At 46.2% G+C, this 19,619-nt stretch overlaps 1 protein-coding gene and 1 pseudogene across 1 annotated transcript in view; one reads left to right on the top strand and one right to left on the bottom strand.

The window, feature by feature from the left end:
- The first annotated feature begins 420 nt into the window (after positions 1-420).
- Positions 421-2,237, top strand: LOC102023197 (annotated as a pseudogene).
- A 3,149-nt stretch (positions 2,238-5,386) lies between these two features.
- The window catches only part of Ak7 (adenylate kinase 7), a gene marked incomplete at its 5' end in the record, with an annotated part of 54,230 nt that continues 39,997 nt past the window's right edge, over positions 5,387-19,619 (bottom strand). The window contains 6 exon segments of the mRNA XM_005390399.2: positions 5,387-5,579; positions 6,579-6,737; positions 10,498-10,718; positions 15,237-15,434; positions 17,464-17,532; positions 18,632-18,760. Coding sequence (XP_005390456.1) covers positions 5,541-5,579; positions 6,579-6,737; positions 10,498-10,718; positions 15,237-15,434; positions 17,464-17,532; positions 18,632-18,760 — 815 coding nt within the window. The 3' untranslated portion in view covers positions 5,387-5,540.

The raw sequence follows: 19,619 nt of genomic DNA, 5'->3' as shown, positions 1-19,619 counted from the left end.
AACACACCAGCAGGAGTAGTAGCAGCAACAGCAACAGAAAGCAAACTGTTCCCAGCTGCTAGGAAGACCAAGCTAAGAGGTTTGCGAGTTTCAGACAAAGCTGAGCAGTTCACTGAGCTCTTGGGTCAAGATTAAAAACTAAATAGAGCTGGGGATGGAGCTCAGTGAGAGGCGCTGAGTTCCATCTCCATTCCGCAGAGAACCAAAGCAGCGTAGAGGATAATTCAAACTAATAACTATAATGAAACATACTGACAGCAATGTCTGAAGACGCCCAGAGACCTACAATACACAGAGCGTCCCTCTCGCTTCCCTCTCTGCTTGCTCTCTGTGCTCTGCCCACTAACGGCGGCTCCGCCCATGGACAGTGGCCCCGCCCAGTAACGGCAACCCCGCCCACTGACGGTGGTTCCACCCAGTACCGCAGGGCCCGCCTACTAACGGGACCCCGCCCACTAACTGGGGCCCCGCCCACTCCCGCCTGGCCCCTGACCGACCCTGACCATGGAGGACTTCTATGACGAGGTCAGGCGCCCTGCCTCTCAGCCCTACAGGGCCGCAGAGGAACCTCCCGATGCCTGGCAGGCCTCCGACAACGCTGAGGTCGCTGAGGACGCTGAGAACCAGTCCGACGGCGCCGGCGGCAAGGCAGAGCCCACCCGCTGCCTGACGCCCGGCGGCTACGTGGGGCTGGACACGCTGCCAGAGCAGCTGGTGGACAGGCGCGTGCGGCAGGGCTTCCGCTTCAACCTGCTGTGCGTGGGGGAGACCGGCATGGGCAAGTCCACGCTGGTGGCCACGCTCTTCAACGGCCGCCCCGACGGCGCCCCGGCCTCGCACTTCCGCCCGGCCGTGGGGCTGCGCGCAGAGACGCGCGAGCTGCGCGAGAGCCGCGTGTCGCTGACGCTGACCGTGGTGAGCAGCGTGGGCTTCGGGGACCAGGTGGACCGCGAGGACAGCCACCTGCCCATCGCCAGCTACATCGACGCGCAGTTCGAGGCCTTCCTGCAGGAGGAGCTGCGCGTGCCGCGCGCGCCCGCCGCCCGCCCCGACTCGCGGCTGCACGCGTGCCTCTACTTCCTGGCGCCCACGGGCCACTCGCTCAAGGCGCTCGACCTGTGCGCCCTGCGGAGCCTGGGCAGCAGGGTGAACGTCATCCCGCTGGTGGCCAAGGCCGACACGCTGTCGCGCGACGAGCTGCAGCGCTTCAAGGAGCGCGTCATGGCCGAGCTGGCCAGCCAGGGCGTGAGCATCTACCGCTTCCCGACCGACGACGAGGCCACGGCCGGCCTCAACGCCGCCATGAACGCGCAGCTGCCCTTCGCCGTGGTGGGCAGCACGGACGAGGCGCTGGTGGGCGGCAGGCTGGTGCGCGCGCGGCGCTACTGCTGGGGCACGGTGGAGGTGGAGAACGAGGAGCACTGCGACTTCGTGAAGCTGCGCGAGATGCTGGTGTGCACCAACATGGAGGACCTGCGCGAGCAGACGCACGCGCGGCACTACGAGCGCTACAGGCGCCGCCGGCTGCGGGAGCTGGGCTGGGCGGACGGGCGCCCCGCCGCCCAGGTGGTGGACGTCGCGGCCCGCAGGCGCGAGCTGCAGGAGGCCTGGCGCGGGAAGGAGGCGGAGCTGAAGCAGGCGTTTGCCAGGCGGGTGAAGGAGAAGGAGGCCGACCTGAAGCAGGCGGAGAGGCAGCTGCAGGCCAGGTTCGAGCAACTGGGATGCACCCAGCGCAGGGAGGCCCTGAAACTGGAAGACAAGAGGAGAGCGCTGGAGGAAGAAATGCAGGCCTTCTCCAGAAAGAAAGCCACCTTCGAGATGTCCCAGAGCCGGGTATCAGCGTCGTGTGCCAGCAAGAACAAGGACGATGACAGTAAATACTACTATTATATGTAACCCCGGAGTTTCACCATGCAGCTCATCCCAACCTAAACTTACAAGCTATAAAGTATGTTTTCATTTAGCAAAAGTGAAAAAGTTATAATTATGCTTTGATTTTTTTGCTGTTTTATGTGTTTCTTCATGAATTATGTGGCAAAAGCCACAGCTGCTGACATTAATGGAAAAATATTTTTAAGGATAAGCCAAGACATGAACCAGAGTGGATGGTATTATGTACACACTCACTTTTGCTAGAAAACCCTTAGTTTCTATTTTGAAGTGAATCTGGATGTTTTCCCCTGGTGGCAAGTGACTGTCACTTTGGTCTGTGTTATACCAAAGAGCAAAGGCTCAGAGCTCTTGGAAGTACAGAATGAATTCATGTTATCCATTGCATTCATATTCCAGGATGAGCCCTTTTTTCAGTATACACGAAACACAAATTTTGAGGAATAGGTTTTGAACGGTATTGGAAAGCTAAAACTAATTTGGCGTGAGTTGTCCTTCTCCTTCTCCCCTTCCCATATATAGGATGTTACTCAGATTAATCCCCAGGGTGGTCACACGGAGATGTATCCCCGGACTTTATTATTTATAGGCAGTGTCTCGCTAAATTGACCTAGCTGCACTCAATTTTGATCCTGTTGTCTCAGTTTACCATAGTACTGAGATAGCAGATTTGTGCCACCATGCTTGGTTTAGAACTTTTTACATTTTTGATAAAATTACCCAGTTGAGGGGCGGAGAGTAGAACACATAACTTCCATGCATGATGCAAAAAAATTAATTTAAAACAATTGACATACTCTTTTTTTTTGGTTTGTATTTTCTGTTCCAATAGTAAGGGTCAAGTGGGCATGGCGGCATATGACTGAGTGGTTGAGCCAGGAGAGCTGCAAGTTCAAGTCTAGGCAAGCCTGTTTAGCAACTTATCAAGACCCTGTTTTGGGAAGAGGGGTGGGGTCTATGGGTGTAGCTCATTTCAAACCCCTGGATTACTCCTTAGTACCATAGTCAGTCATTCAATCAATCAATGAAACAAGTTGGTGTGTTAGTTTTCCCACACTGTGAGAAAATATCTGAGAAAATCAACTTAAAGGGAAGGAAGGTATTACGGCTCACAGTGTCCGTGGAATCAGTCCATGGCTGGCTGCCTCCTTCATTGTTTCACAGCCTGTCCTGAGGCAGAACACTGTGATCAAAGGGCGTGGCAGAGCAAAATTTAACACCTGATAGAGGCCAGGAAGGAGAGAGTGAGAGATAGATAAAAGAAGGGGTTGTGGACAAAATACGCCCTTCTAAAGACTATGCCCCATAACCTACCTGTTCCCATGTCATAAAAGACCTTCCAGGCACAAACCATTAAGAGCCGGTGAAGAGCTGGAGCCATGCCTCTGTTGCTGATGGGAGTGTTAAGTGATGCCACTTCTGGGAAACAGTTTGGCTGCTTCTTAGAAGTTCACCAGCATTGCTGTTTGTCAGCTACGCCATACAGAATCAACAAGTGTTAAAGCGAGAACTTGTTTGTGAGTGTTCATAGCCGTTCTGGTCACAGTAGCCAAAAGGGAGAAACAGCCCCATTACAGTGTAGACCCTAAATGTCTCCCAGAAGCTCCAGTGTTGACTGTTTGGTTCCTGATACCATAAGAATGTTTAGGAGTCTTTAGGAGGTGATGGAATGATGATTAATGGATTAATCTACTTATGGATTCTGAGTTTAGTGAGCCCTGGGGGAGGTGTTCTCGTGTAGAAATGAGCTCCCTCTCTGTTTCCTGCCTGTCATGAGGTGAGCCCCTGGAATAGGCCTTTTCCCCTTGAGCTGGTTGCCTGTGGGGATTCTGGCACAGTGACATAGGCCAGCACAAACCCAGAAACACTCAGTGAATGAAAGGTGAGACCGAGTTACAAATTCATACAGTGAATATTGTTCAGTGATTAAAAGGAACAAAGTCTGAGCACTGTGGTCCATGCTTATAATCATAGTACTTGGGAGACTGAGGCAGGAGGACCATGAGTTTGAGGCCAGCCTGGGCTACACAGCAAGACCTTGTCAAAAAGAGAGGGGCCTGGGAATGTAGCTTAGTGCAGAGGCCCTTTGTTGAACCCCAGTGCTGGGGGAAAAAAGCTGACATGTAGCTCTGTGGTAATGTGTTTGCCTAACGTGTGAGGTGCTGGGTTCAATCAGCAGCACCAAAAAAATTAGCAGGAATGAAGCATGCGTACACGCTCCAGCCTGGGCTTTGAAAACATTATGCCAAGGGACAGAACTGAGGCACAAGGCTGCGTACTGCATGATTCTGTTTATGTGGAGAATCCACAATGGGCAAATTCATACAGACAGACAGAGAGGTCAGTGGCTGCTGAGAGCCAGCGAGAGGGCTCCTAGGGTGGCTGCTGACATGCCTGGAGTTTCCTTTGGGAGCCAGAGAACCTCTGGCTCCAGATGATGGTAGGTGTAGTTAGTGCCCTGGAAAGTAGACTTCAAAATGGTTTTGAGGATATAGTTTATGTTATGTCTACTTTACCACTAAAAATGTGGCTATATTCAGGTTATACTGTGTAAAGAGATGAAATGGGTATGCTATTAAAATAAACTTAATTTCTCATTTGGAATACTTCTAGAAGTTTTATGGATTATTTATTTAGGGACAGGGTCCCAATATGCAGTTCAGGCTGGCCTTGAACTTACTGTGTAGCCCAGGCTGGCCTCTAACTCAAAGCGATCCTCCTGCCTCAGCCTCCCAAGTGCTGGGATTACAGGCATATGCTACCAAGCCCAATTTATGGATTTTCAGAGCAGGAAAAAACTATACAGCTTGACAGCTTATGCCTACATCAAGGATTTTGTCAAAAATATTCAGCAACTTTTTTTCTTCTTTTATACTGAGGATCAATCCCAGGACTTTTGCACTGAGCTATATCCTCAGCCTTTTTTTCTAATTTTTTTTTTTTTTTTTTGAGACAGTGTCTCACTAGGTTGCTAAGTTGCCCAGGGTGGGCCCAAACTTGTGATCCTCCTACCTCAGCCTCCTAGAATGCTGGGATCAGAGACATGCGCCACCATGCCTGGCTTCAGCAACTTCCTAATTTTCACGAGTGTTAGTATTCATGAATGCCCACACGAATTTTTCCACTGCAAGGTTTATAGTTCTCTCTGACCCACTGGTTGGAATGCTGATCCTAAACTCAAAAGAAACCTTGCAAAAGCCAATCTTGTCTGATAAACTGTGGCTCAATAGACAAACATTCTGATTTATTTCTGTCTCTAACACCACTGGATACCGGGTCAACCAGTTGTGCAAAATCATTAGCCCACATACTAGAATAGTATGATTTCTTCACCTGTAAATTAAGTTACTATAAATATGAGTATGCAGAAGCAGAATACTTAGGACTGACCTAAGGATGAAATACTCGATCTGTATTTGTGCTGTGGGCTATGCACAGATGTGCTATCCTTTGCTTTTCAAAGAAAGTTTTAAAGAAGTAGTCATCTACTGCCATATTGCTTTTTATAATGGTTGTACTTTATAGAATATTTGCTTACAGGAAAAAACATTTCAAAATCTGGGAAAGCAATTTAAAAGGGATTTTTCCAATGACAGTGTTAAGTTGATCTCCTGTTCTGTAACGTTACAGGATGCAAGATCTTCCGAGTTTTACTGCGTTTCAGGATTGTTCTTGAAAAGATATTCTGCCTACAATTAAAAGGAAAAGTAAACAGTTTACAAGATATTTATTATTAGTTTATTTTTTTGTGCTGAGGATCAAACTCAGAAGTGCTGTACCACTGTGCTATATCCCCAGCCCTTTTTACTTTTTATTTTGAAACTGAATCTTGTAAATCACTAAGTTGATCAGGCTGGGCTAAACTTCTGATCCTCCTGCTTTAGACTCTCAGAGTGTTGGCCCTGCAGTTACATGGCACATGTATAATTAAAAATGAGGGCTGGGGTGTAGCTTGATAGTAAAGCACTTTTTTTTAATTAGTCCATGTCTGGAGCACATAATGTTTACACTTCTTGTGCAGAGTTGTGCCTGCATATGGCACATCTTAATTCCTTTTCCCATCCCCTTCCCTTTTGAGAATGATCTATGTTCCTACTTTCTATGATCTATCTTTTATTTTGCTCTTTATTGATAGAGCACGTCTTGCCTAATACCAGTGAGGTTCTGGGTTCAATCTCTATACACACACACATTGCCCACAATCCAAACACACAGCCAGCAATACAAACACACTGCCAGGTGTGATGGTGCAGGCCTGTAATCCCAGCACTCAGGAGGCTGAGGCAGGAGGATTGCTGAAAGTTTGAGGCCAGCCTGGGATATATAGTGAGTTCAAGGCCAGCCTGAACTACATGGTGAGAACCTGACTCAAAAAACAAACAAACAAACAAACAAACAAACAAACAAAAATTATGCTTCCAAATGAATAATAATAAAAATCATACTATATAAGAATATGTGAGAGAGAGGGAGAGAGAGAGAGGGAGAGAGGAACAGGAGGGAGAGGAGGAGGAAAAAGGAAGAGGAAGAGGAAGTGGAGGGGAAATCTTGAAATCTTGTTGCAGACTGTAAATCTATTGAGAGCCATTTCCCAAATAACCAGACAGCTTCTCTATCTCAACTAGTTTTCTGCTAAATTTCAGGCATATTTTATTTTCAAATCAATATTTAGAAAATAAATTTCTTACCAGAAAATCAACAGGATCATCTGGTCTGACTTTACAGCACTCATTCAGACCTTGCACGAGAGTTGGCATAACATGGGTGATTAAGTAGTTCCTCAGGGGAGTAGACTGAGCCTCCAGTAATTCTCTTTCTTCTCTCTTCACTTCCTCTAGTTGTTTATTCTATAAATAGGACATTTGGGGTGGGTTACATTTATAGTCAGAAAGGAAAAAACATTTTTACATGACTCCCCCCAGAGTGCATTAGAATTAGATACTTTTTTCCCCCCAGAGACAAGGTCTCCCTATATAGTTCAGGCTGGCCTTGAACTCACTATGTAGCCCAGGTTGGCCTCAAACAGAGATCCACCTGCCTCAGTCTCCAGTGCTAGGATTACAAGTATGTACTTTTTTTTTTTTAAGGCAGGGTCTCACTATGTAGTCCATAACAGGCTTGAACTTTGAACTTCCTATGTAGTCCAGGCTGGCCTCAAGCTTGCAATTCTTCCACCTCAGCCTCCCCAGTGCTGGGATCATAGATATGCATCCCTCTATGGGTTGGATTTTTTTCCAGTACTGGGGACTGAATACAGCATCTCTGTACTGAGCATTTTACTTTTTTTTTTGTACCAGGGATCGAACTCAGGACCTTGCATTTGCCAGGCAGGCGCTTGTGCCACTGGGCTACATCCCCAGTGCATTTTACTTCTTGATACAGAATCTTTCTAAATCACTGAGTTGCCCAGGCTGGTCTTGAACTTTCAATCCTTCTGCTTCACCTGCCAGAGTGCTAGGATTACAGGAGTACACCACCATGCCCATGCACCATGCTCAGCTTGGATAACTTCTTATACCAAAATAATTTCCAGCTGCCCAGGTGAAGGAAAGAGAAAGAAGAAAGAGAAAGAAAAAAAGAAAAGAAAGAAAGAAAGAAAGAAAGAAAAGAAAGAAAGAAAGAAAGAAAAGAAAGAGAAAAGAAAAAAAGGAAGAAAAGAAAAGGAAGGAAGGAAGGCAGAAAGAAAGAAAGAGAGAGAGAGAAAGGAAGGAAGTAGTACTAGAAAGTCCAAAGTGTATGAGTGTGGTGACAGGTGTACTCCTTGCTTGGCACACCCCCTCTCTTAGGAAATCATCACTCCAGATTTCTTTTAGGAAATTAGCATGTGGTAGTACATGCCTATAATCCTAGAACATGAAATCTGAGACAGGAGGACCATGAGTTTGAGGTCAACCTATAGTGAATTCAAGGCTGCCCCAAAGTTCTTAATGGGACACTGTCTAAAAAGAACAAAAATTCTCTCTTTTGAGCCTAAGGGTGTGGGTAGCCATAAGTCCATCATTCAGCACACCCCTTGGCCTTGGACATCAGTTAAGGGTGAACACAGCAAGGTGAAGCCAACTGTAGAAGATGGAACACAGAAGGCTTTCTGGGTCCTTGGTGATATCTGAGCCCCTAGATTGGGCCTCACCCAAAGCAAATCCCACCCCTGCACTGCTCAAAGAATCCATAAGTTTTCTTTATGTCTGTGATATCTTGAGTTTGCTTTTCTGTAACTTTCAAGATAAAGAGTTCTATTATTTGTTTGAAAAGAGATCTTCCTCAGCAAGACAGTAGACTTCGTGAGTGTTCATAGCAGTTCTGGTCACAGTAGCCAAAAGGGAGAAACAGCCCTGTTATAGTTTAGACCCTAAATGTCTCCCAAAAGCTCCAGTGTTGACTGTTCGGTACAAGTAGTAGCAAAATGGGGGAAGATGGATGGATTTGACTACATAGAAGCATAAAACTTTTGTTTGGCCACAGGAAACACCATAAATATTACTGTTGTTGTTGTTTGTTTGGTTTTTTGAGATAGGTTCTCACTGTGTAGTTAAGGCCGGCCTTGAACTCATGGCAGTCCTCCTGCTGCAGGCTCCCAAGTGCTGGGATTACAGATGTGCACCACCAGAGGCTGAAGCAGGAGAATCACTGTGAGTTTAAGGCCATTCTGGGCTATATAGCAAGACCCTGTCTCAAGTCAATAAAGAACTATAAATGATGAATGGAAAAACACTGTTTGCAACACATTATATAAAACAAGGACATTATGAAGATTTATGTAAGTGCACAGTATTTGCCAGGCACTGTCTGTATAGTTTAAATAAAATAACTCATTAGTCACACTGACCATGCTATGATGTAGGCATTATTATTACCCTCACTTTACAAGTGGAGAAACTCAGATACAAAGGTCACAGAGAGTGAAATGGGATTTGAACTCTAACAACACTTGCAAGATCAACTGAGGCTATTCTTATTTCTACTGTACTACTTTATCACAAAATAATAAGGAAAGGACACCGGCAGGGAAAATGTGAAACATGCAAAGAAACTGAAATTCCCAACAAATATAAAAAAGTTGTCAAATCAGTGATCAGGGAAATGAATATGAATGCAATGAGATTGGGTTTTGTTTGTCAGCTGATTTGAGAAAACAGAGGGAGAGGAAGTATAGGGAAACAGGTAAATGAGATATGAACTAAATGATACATGAACTGGATTACCCTTGATGGAGGGTAGTCTTGAAATATGTATCAAAATGTCTACACTGACCCAGCAAACATTAGACAATTTATGCTAAGGAGATTCATCAGTCACCAAAATATATATGCATAAGGACATTCCTTCTTCCTTCCTCTTCTTCTTTCCTTTCCATGATATTTAATGAGTGCCTGTTATATGTCAGGCACTGTTCTAGGCATTGAAAATACGGTAGTGGTCAACATGGACAGCAATCCCTCTACTCATGTAACTTAAATTCTGTGCCAGGAGAAGGCAAGAAACAAGATAAATATACAAAGTATGTTAAAATGAGTACAAAGAGGAAAGCTAAAAAGTATAAAAGGAATAAAACATGTGAGAAGGGGCCAGAGTTAAAAATCTATATATGGTAAGCAGAAAAGGCCTCAAGAGAAAGATGACTTTTCATTAAAGATGTGAGGCAGCTGGGAGTGGTGGAGCACACCTGTAATCCTAGCTCTCGTGAGGCTGAGCTAGGAGGATTCCAAAAGTTTGAGGCCAACCCGAACTGCATGGCAAGACGCTGTCTCAAAAAAAGAAAAAAAAAAGATATGAGGCAAATGAGGAATTTAGTTACATGGGTAGTGTGAGAAGACCAACGCAGCACTGGCTGAAATTGGAGAACTATTAGAAGGAGGCAGGTCACACAAAAGCTTGTGAGCTACAGTAAGAAGCATAAACTTTCCTCTATAATGGTGCTGCTGCATGGCATGGGAAGAGTTTTAAACAGAGAATGGTTCTGGTAGATCTGCCTTTTAGAAGGATCCCCAGGCAGGAGCATAAGAACAGACTGGAGATGGACAGGGGCAGAGCTGGCAAGGGCAGCAAGAGTGCATTATGTAATTCTTTTTATTTGTTTATGTTTTTTTGAGACAGGGTCTCACTATGTAACCAGGCTGCCCTTGAACTCAGAGCCATGCTCCTGTCTCACTCAGTCTCCTGGTTGCTGGGGTTACAGGCATGTGCCACCGTGCCTGGCAGCGTTGTATAATTCTGGTAAGAAATACTGACCCTGATCTGGAAAAGTGGAGAGCTGTGGATGCAACTGAGTGCTGTTCTGGGGAGCAGAATCACTTACATCTGGGGACATTGTGATCCAGGGAACAAGGAAGATGATGTGTAGAGGTGTGATGCTTAAATAAATGGAGGAAAATTGGGTCAAATCACAAGTCAACATGCAGAATGCTATATATTTACATGATGTGTGTTAATACCATTCATGGGTGGTAGGTTTTTTATTAATGCTAAGCATAGACCATGTATTTTTTTTTTTTAAAGTACTACACATGACAAAACAAACAAACAGACTTGTCACGGGCATTTCTATGTCCTCACTATAGCTGGCACAGATGCTTTGCCAGCTTCCTCCCCAGACTCTCACACACTCACCCACTCCTCCCAGCGAGCCATCTTCTCCGCTGTCTCCGCAGCCTCCTTCTGCTCGCGCGCTGCCTCTTCAGCAGCCTCGTTGGCCAGGCGCACCTCTGCAGCCTTCTGCTCCAGCTCTGCCTTCTCCTCATCTGTTAGACCATAATTCCGAGGCTCCCCAATCTCTCTGATGAGCTGTTTGATAGCAAGCCTGTTCTGAGCATCTTCAAGTTTCCCTACATCTGTAAATCCCAAGAGAAAGGAGATTGACACATACTTAGATGCCAGCCCTGCCAGCAACTGGAAGATGTTTTAGTAGTGCAAGTTTGTGACAGTAAATGATGTCCGTTGCCACACTAGGGTTTCCTTTTCTAGTTGGCAGCATCTTCAGGATTTCTTTTCTCATGAGCAAATATTACACGAGTCTGAAAGTCCGGGTAGGAGGAGTGTGTTTGGGTCTGTGAATTCTAATAATCATGCTGGGGTGAGTAAATGCCAGGGGGAACTGACTGGATTGAGAATGTCCCCAAAGGCCTGTGTGTTAAGGCTTAGTCCTAGGAGGGTGCCCTGGAAGGTGGTGGAGCCTTTAAGAGGAGGAGCTCTGGTGGGAGGTCTTTCAGTCAGTGGCACTGTGCCCTTGAAGTGATTGTGACAGTCTTCATTTACTTCCTGGCTGTGAGGTAAACAGTTATGATCTGACACGTGTGTTCCCTCATCACAGGTCCAAAGCAAAGGCCGACACAACATGGACTGAACCCTCTGAAACTGCAAGCCAAAGTAAAACTGTTATTGTTTATTCTCTTGAGGGGCTGGGGATTGAACTCAGGTCCTTCCACATGCTAGAGAGGCACTCTAAGACCTTCTTTGTAAGTTAGCTAACACAGGTCTTTTGTTATGGTGATGGAAAGTTGGCTAGCACAGACCACTCCAAAAGTAATGGGCTCTCCATCCCTGAAAATGTTCAAGTAAAGGCTAGGATACTTCTTCCAGAGGTTTCCACAGAAGGAAGTTCTGTATGTGTTGGAAGCCAAGAAAAATGACCTGAAGGTTCTAACTTTTGTTTCTGAAAGTCATTGACTCTGGGATAGATTTTCAATTCATAATAAATTAACCATCTCCCTTAGCCTTCTTGAATATGAGAAAATCCAAACTGCAGGTCTTAGTCACTTTCTCATTGCTGAGACACAACACCTGACACCTGCAACTTAAGGCAGAGAGGTTTGTTTGGGTTCCTGTGTCCGTCTATGGCTGGCTGGCTCCAAGGCAGGATGGCACAGGGGCACAGCAGAGGGGAGCTGCTCACAGCATGGTGGACAGGAAGCAGAGAGTGAAGAAAGGAGCCGGGAAGGCAGATGAACCCTTCCAGGTCACATCTCCAGTGACCTGTATCTTCCAGCCAGGCCCCACTTCCCAACACCAAGCCAGCTGTAGCGCCCCATAATCCCATCATCTTCCACAATCCCTGCCTTTGAGTGCATGAGGCTTTGGGGGGACATCTAGATATAAATCCTAACACCCCAGAATACATGACTAATGTTAATATCAAGACTAAAGAGAAAGGAAGAGGAAGAGGAGGAAGAAAAGGAGGAAGGCTTATTAGACAACGAGCTCCCCATAAAGACACTGAGGTAGTAAATTCTACACACTGTCTTGGGTTTTCCCAGGTGTCCCAAGAGAATGGTGCACAGTGGACACATCTGGGCACTGATCCTGCCCAGAACCTTCCGTGGAGTCGCTGCTTGCCCCGCCCTTGCCCCAGCCACAGATGCGCCTGTCTCTCAGTTCGTGTGACCTTGATGTAGACAAATGCCGCCAGGTTCTACCATGAGAACAGGGAGTGACGGGGCCATGGATTAGTTACAAGCAGAAGCGAGGCCTTCAAAAAGCAAAAAACTCACACAAAAACAAAAAAGCCACTTGAGGCACCTCTTGATTGTGTGACCTCTGACAAGTGTAGGTGTTTCTCTCCTTGCTTCCTCTGAGTAATTACAGCTCTAGGGTCACTAAGTGGCCCAGAACGTTTTTGAGAGGGCTCTATCTGAGGAGAAAGTGTTCTGGGAAACAAAGTCCCCAGCACTCCTGCCCCCGGGGCACTGCTCATTGGACGGGGTGGGTACCCAGCCTAAGCTTGATGTGAATGGTGCCCTTCTAGGAATGTGGCACTGGGACCCAGAGAGCCAAGTCCAGCTCTGAGCCCGGCTCCCAGTGTGACTTGCAAACTCCAGGGCAGCGGGCAGCCTCCATCCATCACGAGAGACAGGCAGAGACACAGAGATGCAGAGACAGAGACACAGACACAGGGACAGAGAGTACAGAGAAGGAAGGAGAGACAGACAGGGAGACAGAGAGAGACGAAAAGAGAAAGAGGAAAAAAAGGAGAGAGAGAGAGGAGAGAAAGAGAAACAGAGAGACAGAGAGATCCATATCCAGGTGCACAAAGGAAAGCTTGGCTGCCGGCATCTTCCCAGCTCCTGCTGCAGACCTCCCGAGGCCAGACCCCGAGTCGTCTTCCCGAAGAACATCTCTCCACTTTCCTGTTGCTTTATCAACCCGTTGTCATTGTCCTGGTGAGGTCAGATGTGCCCAGCACAGAAGCAGGCGGGGACAATGATGCTCACGTGTGCCTCCCTCCCTGTCATTTCTGTTCTTCTTAATGCTTCTCCCTCAAGCTTTCCTGATATATATATAGATAGATAGATACATATATATACAGATATAGATATAGATATATATTTTATTTTTTTGAGACAGGGTCTCACTCTGCAGCTCAGGCTGTCCTTAAACTCACTATGTAGCCCAGGCTGGTTTCGAACTCACAGCGATCCTCCAGCCACAGCCTCCCGGGTGCTGGGATTACAGGCGTGCGCCACCATGCCCGGCACTTCCTGATACTTTTATAAACAATTTTTGCGAGCTTTACTGACAAGATGACAATGACTATTTTCTGAAATTCACCATTCTTTCTTAGTTCTATAATTAAAGAGTGTAAAATAATTTCCATATTAGTAGGCGTAGAAAGTTTGGCTTTTACATAGAAAACATGTCCGACAAGCAGAAACTCATCAGGATGAGGGTAAAACCCAGCCACTGCTGAGGGCACAACAGAGACGAGTTTACAGATTTGGAAGTTATTTTCCTATTTCTTTCTCCTCCTCTTCCCCTCCCCCTCTTCCTCCTTCTTGTTTTTTTGAGACAGTGTCTCACTATGTCCAAGCTGGCCTCAAGCTCCTGGCAGTCCTCCTGCCTCAGCCTCTCCAAGTGCTGGATTACAGGTGTGTAGCACCACACCCAGCTTTCTATTTCCTAATAGTGCACCATGTTATGCCTTTGTATGACACTAACTACGAACTCCTCCCTGTGCCAGGAACTGGTGCCTTTCCTCTCCAGTCCTGGTAATGACCTTACAAATGATGCTCACAGATGAGAAAACCGAGCCCAAGCCGGAAATGGAGTGAGCTCTGTGGCCTGCTGCTGCCTACACCTCTTAGCTCTCTCCACACACTCAGACTCCAAACACAGCCTCATCTGCCTGGCCCGTGAGTGACCACTGGGCTGGGGGCGGGTGGTTTCTCCCAAGCCTGGGGCAGAAGAAGTGGCAAGATCCAGAAAGCCAGGTGAGGAAGTGCCGGTGTTCGGCAGGCCCAGGGAGCCGAAATGTCTCTGAAAGGCCAGTTTTGGAGCCAGGAATGAGGACAAGGAGGGCAAAGCCAGATCATAGTTCCCGAGTGGCCAAAATGAGTTGTATGTTTACAAAAAAACAAGGAAGAATGGGATGAAAAGCCATTTGCAGGCAGGCGTGGTGGCGCACACCTGTAATCCCAGCACTCAGGCAGCTGAGGCAGGAGGATTGTTGTGAGTTTGAGGCCAGTCTGGGCTACAAAGTGAGCTCAAGTTCATCCCGAATTGCACAGTGAGACCCTATCTCAAAAAAAAGACAAAAAAAAAGCCATTCGCTTTTCTGGGTAGCAGCGGGATGAGCCGACCCGTCTAAAGGCCGACAGGGGTTCTGTGAAGAACACCAGTGTAGCCAGGCACGTTGGCACATGCCTGGGAGGCTGAGGCAGGAGGACTGCAAGTTCAAGCCCAACCTAGGCAGCTGAGGAATTCACTGAGAGCCTGTCTAAGAAAGAAAGAAAGAAAGAAAAAAGAAAAAGAAAAATTATGAAAAGACTGGAGCTGTAGCTCAGTGCAAAGACCCTGGGTTCAATCCCCCATCAATGAAGGGGGTGGTTGGGGGGAGCATGAATTGTGCAGCGATGCACTGGACAGAGGCCTAGGGAGACCCCAAGCATTTCTATCAAAGCTGGGCATGGTGCCGCACGCTTGTAATCCCAGCATTCAGGAGACTGAGGCAGGAGGATCACGGAGTTTGGGTCCAGCCTGGGCTACACAGTGAGTTCAACGCCAGCCTGCACTGCAGAGCAAGATCCTATCTCAAAACAAAACAAAACAAAACAAAACAAAACAAGACAATAGATAAATACATAATAAAATAAAAATGATGTCAGCATGGCCTTTGATACCACCGTCTACCCCCATGTTTGATGCAGTAGCAGCATCCTTCCCAGCACCTACTGTCAGGTGAAGTGGCACACAGAAGAAGGTCCCTTTCTGTCAGTGGCTTTCCAGCCCCATTGCGTGGCTCTATTCTTCCACCTCCCTTTTGCCCCAAAGTCCCAGTTGGACGTGCACGGGGCTCACGGGGGCGGGGGGCGGGGCTCCTGGGTTTCAGTTTCCCATGACCCCAGTTCACGTCATACCAATGTGTATGGGGTGGATTTCGATTTCATCAAAATAGTTGTAGACAGTCTCGTCTTCGGTGTTCATGTCCCGGTAGTTGCTCAGCACTCGCAGGAAGCGGTCCTGGGTGTAGTGGGTCCCGGCCACGACGCTCTCTGGGAGGTTTATCACCCGCTCCTTCAGAAACTCATCCGAGGCGTCCAGGCCACAGACAAATTCTGGGAAGAAGAGGGGCCGGGGGGGTGGAGGGGGGTGATGGGTGCTGGTGAACCAATGGGCTGTTGCTCCCCAGCGCGTCTGTGCACCAGCTGGCTCCACGCATTACTATGAATGGCCTGTCAAACCGGACTCCACAGCCGGGGATGGCGGTACACACCTGTGATCTCTGCACTTGAGCTGAGGCAGGAGGGTCGCTGCAAGCGCCAGGCCAGCCTGGGCTGCATAGTGAGTTCAAGGCCGGTTTAGAATATATAGTGAGACTTTGTCTCAATAAGTAATCAATAAGTAAATCCCTACCAGTTCAACGCTACCACTATTCTAACCTGTTTTGCTCACTGTGGGCCATTTGATTCTTGTGATTTTCGTGTGTGCTAGGCAGGGGGCCATTTGGCCTCTCATTTCTGGTATAGCACTTAAAGATGCCAGTACAGTCACTGGAAATCAAGTCTACTTAAGCTCCATGATATCAGACATCAAGATGAAAACTTACTCTGTTAACCTAAGAATTTCAAAACATATATAATACTATATTTGTTTTCCCAGAGTGGCTGACAGATAAAAGATTCTGATAATCAAATATTGCAAATGGCATACTTGGCTTTCCAATTTACAAAGAAAAAAATTTATTTTTTAAGATAGGATCTTACTATGTATTGTAGTCTGGCCTGAAACTCATGGAGATCCTCCTGCCTCGGCCTCTAGAGTGCTGGGATTACAGGCAGGCACCACAATACTGGGGTTCAAAGAAATTTAATGATCAATTCTACTTTTCCCAGTAGATGATTTGTATGCATACAGTACTGAGGATTGAACCCAGGGCCTTATGTATCCTGAGCAAGTTCTGTACCACTGAGTTACACCACCAGCCCTGTTCTGTTTTGTTTTTAAAACCCTTTCTCTTCATGATTCAGAGAGAATTCAGGATTTTGCAGTATCTCAAGATAATTATTCAGAATGCCTGCTGTCTTACTGCCCGGTGCTTGGTAAGACTGTATGTATCAAAGTGGTCACTGTATTTGGCTATCTGGAGTCATGAAAATCTAGGATTTTTTGTTTGCTTGTGTTTTGACAGTTTCTCTTTGCAGGTCAGGCTGGCCTGAAATTTGTGGGGATTCTCCTGCTTCAGCTTCTGAGTGTCGGGCTTACAGGTGTGTGTGGCCATGTGAAAACTTAGGTTTTAGTGGCATTTTCCATACTCATCACTTAAGCACAACTTTCAACTTGTTCCCTTCAACCAGGAGAGCTGAGAAGAAAGCAAACCAGATCTAGGTAAGGGCCACAGCAAAACCCAAAGGTTGATCAGGGAGAGCTAAGACATCCCTAGCCTAATCCAGACATTTCATCGCTCAAGCATGGGTGCTTGTATTCACGTGTTTTAAAACTGTCCATGTCTGAAGATGTTGTGATGTCTTGGGGGCCTTGCACACCTGGGGAGAGAATGCCCACCCTCGGGCTGGCTGACTGCTGAAAGTAGTAGACAGCGTGCTTGGGACACAGCCACTGGGCCACCCGTCTGCCATTCTCCCAGCCCGGCATCGCCCTAGGGCCAGGTCTCCTCTGCCGCACAAGCAGTCACCCTTCCTTTCACCGTGGCCTGCCTTGTTTTCCCATGGAGACTCTAGGAAGGTCCCTGGCCTAGGCTTCCCCTCCCTCCTGCCTCTGCCTCCTGTCCACACTGTGCTCCTCACGAGGTCCCATGTGGTGTGCCGTGCCCCCTCTGTCAGAAAATACAAGAAATGAATGTTGGGCGTAGTGGTGCACGCCTGTACTCCCAGCACATGGGAGGCTGAGGCATGAGGAGTGCCACAAGTTCAAGGCCAGCCTGGGCAATTTAGTGAGACCATGTCTCAAAAAAGAAAAAGTGCCCAGGTTCAATTCCAGTACTGCAAGGACAAAAAGGAAAAGAAGAAGAGCAAGAGGAAGAGGAGGAAAAAGAGGAAGAGGAGGAGGAAGAAGAGGAAAATAATAAAGAAGAAGAAAAGAAAAAGACATACTGAATAGCACTACTTTAAAAAATCTTAAGCTTACCAGGTAAAATTAATTTATCAACAGGAAATGTTTTGCCTCTAAGTTCATCTTCCTCTTCTTCATCTTCCTCTAATAAAACAAAATATACATAGTTGTATTTATTAACGTACCTGTTACAGCAAAACTTTAAATACTGCATCTTAACTAGCAATGACTAAAGAAAACTAGCAGCAAATAAAACATGTAGTTCAGAAATAGTCTTATAACCTCCATATGCACTGACATATGAATAGATAAAGAAAATGTAAAAGCCAGGTGTGGAGGCACAGGCCTGTAATCCCAGTGCTCTGGGAGGCTGAGGCAGGATCAAAAGTGTACAACTTAGTGAATTAGCAAGACCATATCTCAAAATAAAATAATAAGAAAGGGCTGAGGATGTGGCTCAGTGTGAAGACCCTACAGTCAATCCCTAGTAGCACAATAAACATAGAAGTAAACAAATAAAAAAGCAGTGCATCTATACATATGATGGCATACAGTTCAGCCTTAAAAAAGGAAGTTCTGCCATGCTGGACAACATGGGTGAACCTTGAGAACATCCTGTCAATGAAATAAGCCACTCACAGAACAAGTACTGCATGATTGCACAGAGAGGAGGTGCCTTAAATAGCCAAATTCATAGAAGGGAAGAGGAGATGGTGATTTCTCGGGGCTAGGGTACATGGAAAAGGAGAATTATGAATCACTGGGCATAAACTTTTAGTCCAGCAAGATGACTACACTTTAGAGAGCTGAACAATATAATATATTGAGTCAACAATAACGTGTTTTCTACTTAAAAATTTAAGAGGCTAAGCCAGACATGGTGGTGCACACCTGTAATCCCAACATTTGGGAGGCTGAGTCAAGAAGACTGACATGAGTTCAAGACCAGCCTGGGCTACAGAGTGAGCTCAAGACCAGGCTGAACTATACAGTGAGACCCTGTCTTAAACAAACAAACAAAACAAAACAAACAAACAAAGTTTAAGAGGGTAAATCTCACAGTGCATTCGTGTTATAACAAAATAAAATTAAAAATTTAAATCTACGCACACAATAAAGATGAGTAAAGATACAAAAATTATCTCCAACATTTTGTTCATTTAACTGAACAAATATTTTTCTCAATAATAAAATTGTAACTTTACCTACATACAATCAAAGCATGGTGAATATTCAAACTTACGATTGAACAGGTCTTTTGCTTGATCATAGGTCTTTGGGAATCCATCCAAGATGTAACCTTGATTCCTACAAGGCATGGATTTTAGCTTTTCTTTCACAAATCGAATTATATATTGATCTTCTAGCTCTCCTGGTGAAAAGAAAATATCACTATGGAGCACCATGTACATAGGGTTTATGTACTAAATTGATTGCAAAAACTGTAGTACAGCCAAAAGTATTACTGAAACCCTCTATTTTGCCATTAAAGTAAAAAATACATAGTATTTTTGCATTTTGAATAGGATGTGTAGACTCCAGTGCATGTTAGAGGAGAATCCAAGGAGCTGGTCTAGAAGGAAGAACAGAAGCACATGCTGCTGTCTGAATGACAAGATGTTCTGTGAAGACAGTTTCTGGGTGAAGCTAATGAGGAGCGTTATTCTACTTGATTCTGTTGTGAGAATTAAAATACTGAGGCAGGAGATTAGGACGCGGCAAGCCATCTGGCTGGTGGAAGTGAGCTGTCAATCACAGAGATCCAGGACACAAGCTGGCAGGCCCTGCACCCAGAACCAATCAGAGAATGCGATCTTTGATTCTTCTGGTGTGAAATCAAGCAGGTTTTTGATAGGACAGCCCAGATCTGATGTTAATAGAAATGGAAGATACAAAAGGGAGCCACCATTAACTTTGTGGCTACTGTGACCTCTTTCCTGTCCAATTCTTTGTTCAGGACAAGAACCTGGAATCTCTACGAGAAGCCCACAGGACCCCAGATCTGGGTAACCACAGCATCCATGTTGCTAATACATGATTTAATAAAAGTAGGTGCCCGGGATAGAGGTGCAGCTCAATGGCAGAGCATGTGCTTAGGTTGAAAAGGGACCAGGCTGGATCAGGGCCGGGAAGTGGCTCAGTGCAAAGGGCCTGGGTTCATTCGCCTATACTGCAAAACAAACAAACAAACAAACATTTAGGCGTCCAGTAAACACTTCCTGGATCTGAGT

This window comes from Chinchilla lanigera, unplaced genomic scaffold, assembly GCF_000276665.1.
Source record: "Chinchilla lanigera isolate Chin_1 unplaced genomic scaffold, ChiLan1.0 scaffold00037, whole genome shotgun sequence".
In the NCBI taxonomy this organism is placed as follows: Eukaryota; Metazoa; Chordata; class Mammalia; order Rodentia; family Chinchillidae; genus Chinchilla; species Chinchilla lanigera.
The sequence above is the reverse complement of the archived record's forward strand: the minus strand, read 5'-3'. Positions and strand labels throughout refer to the sequence as shown.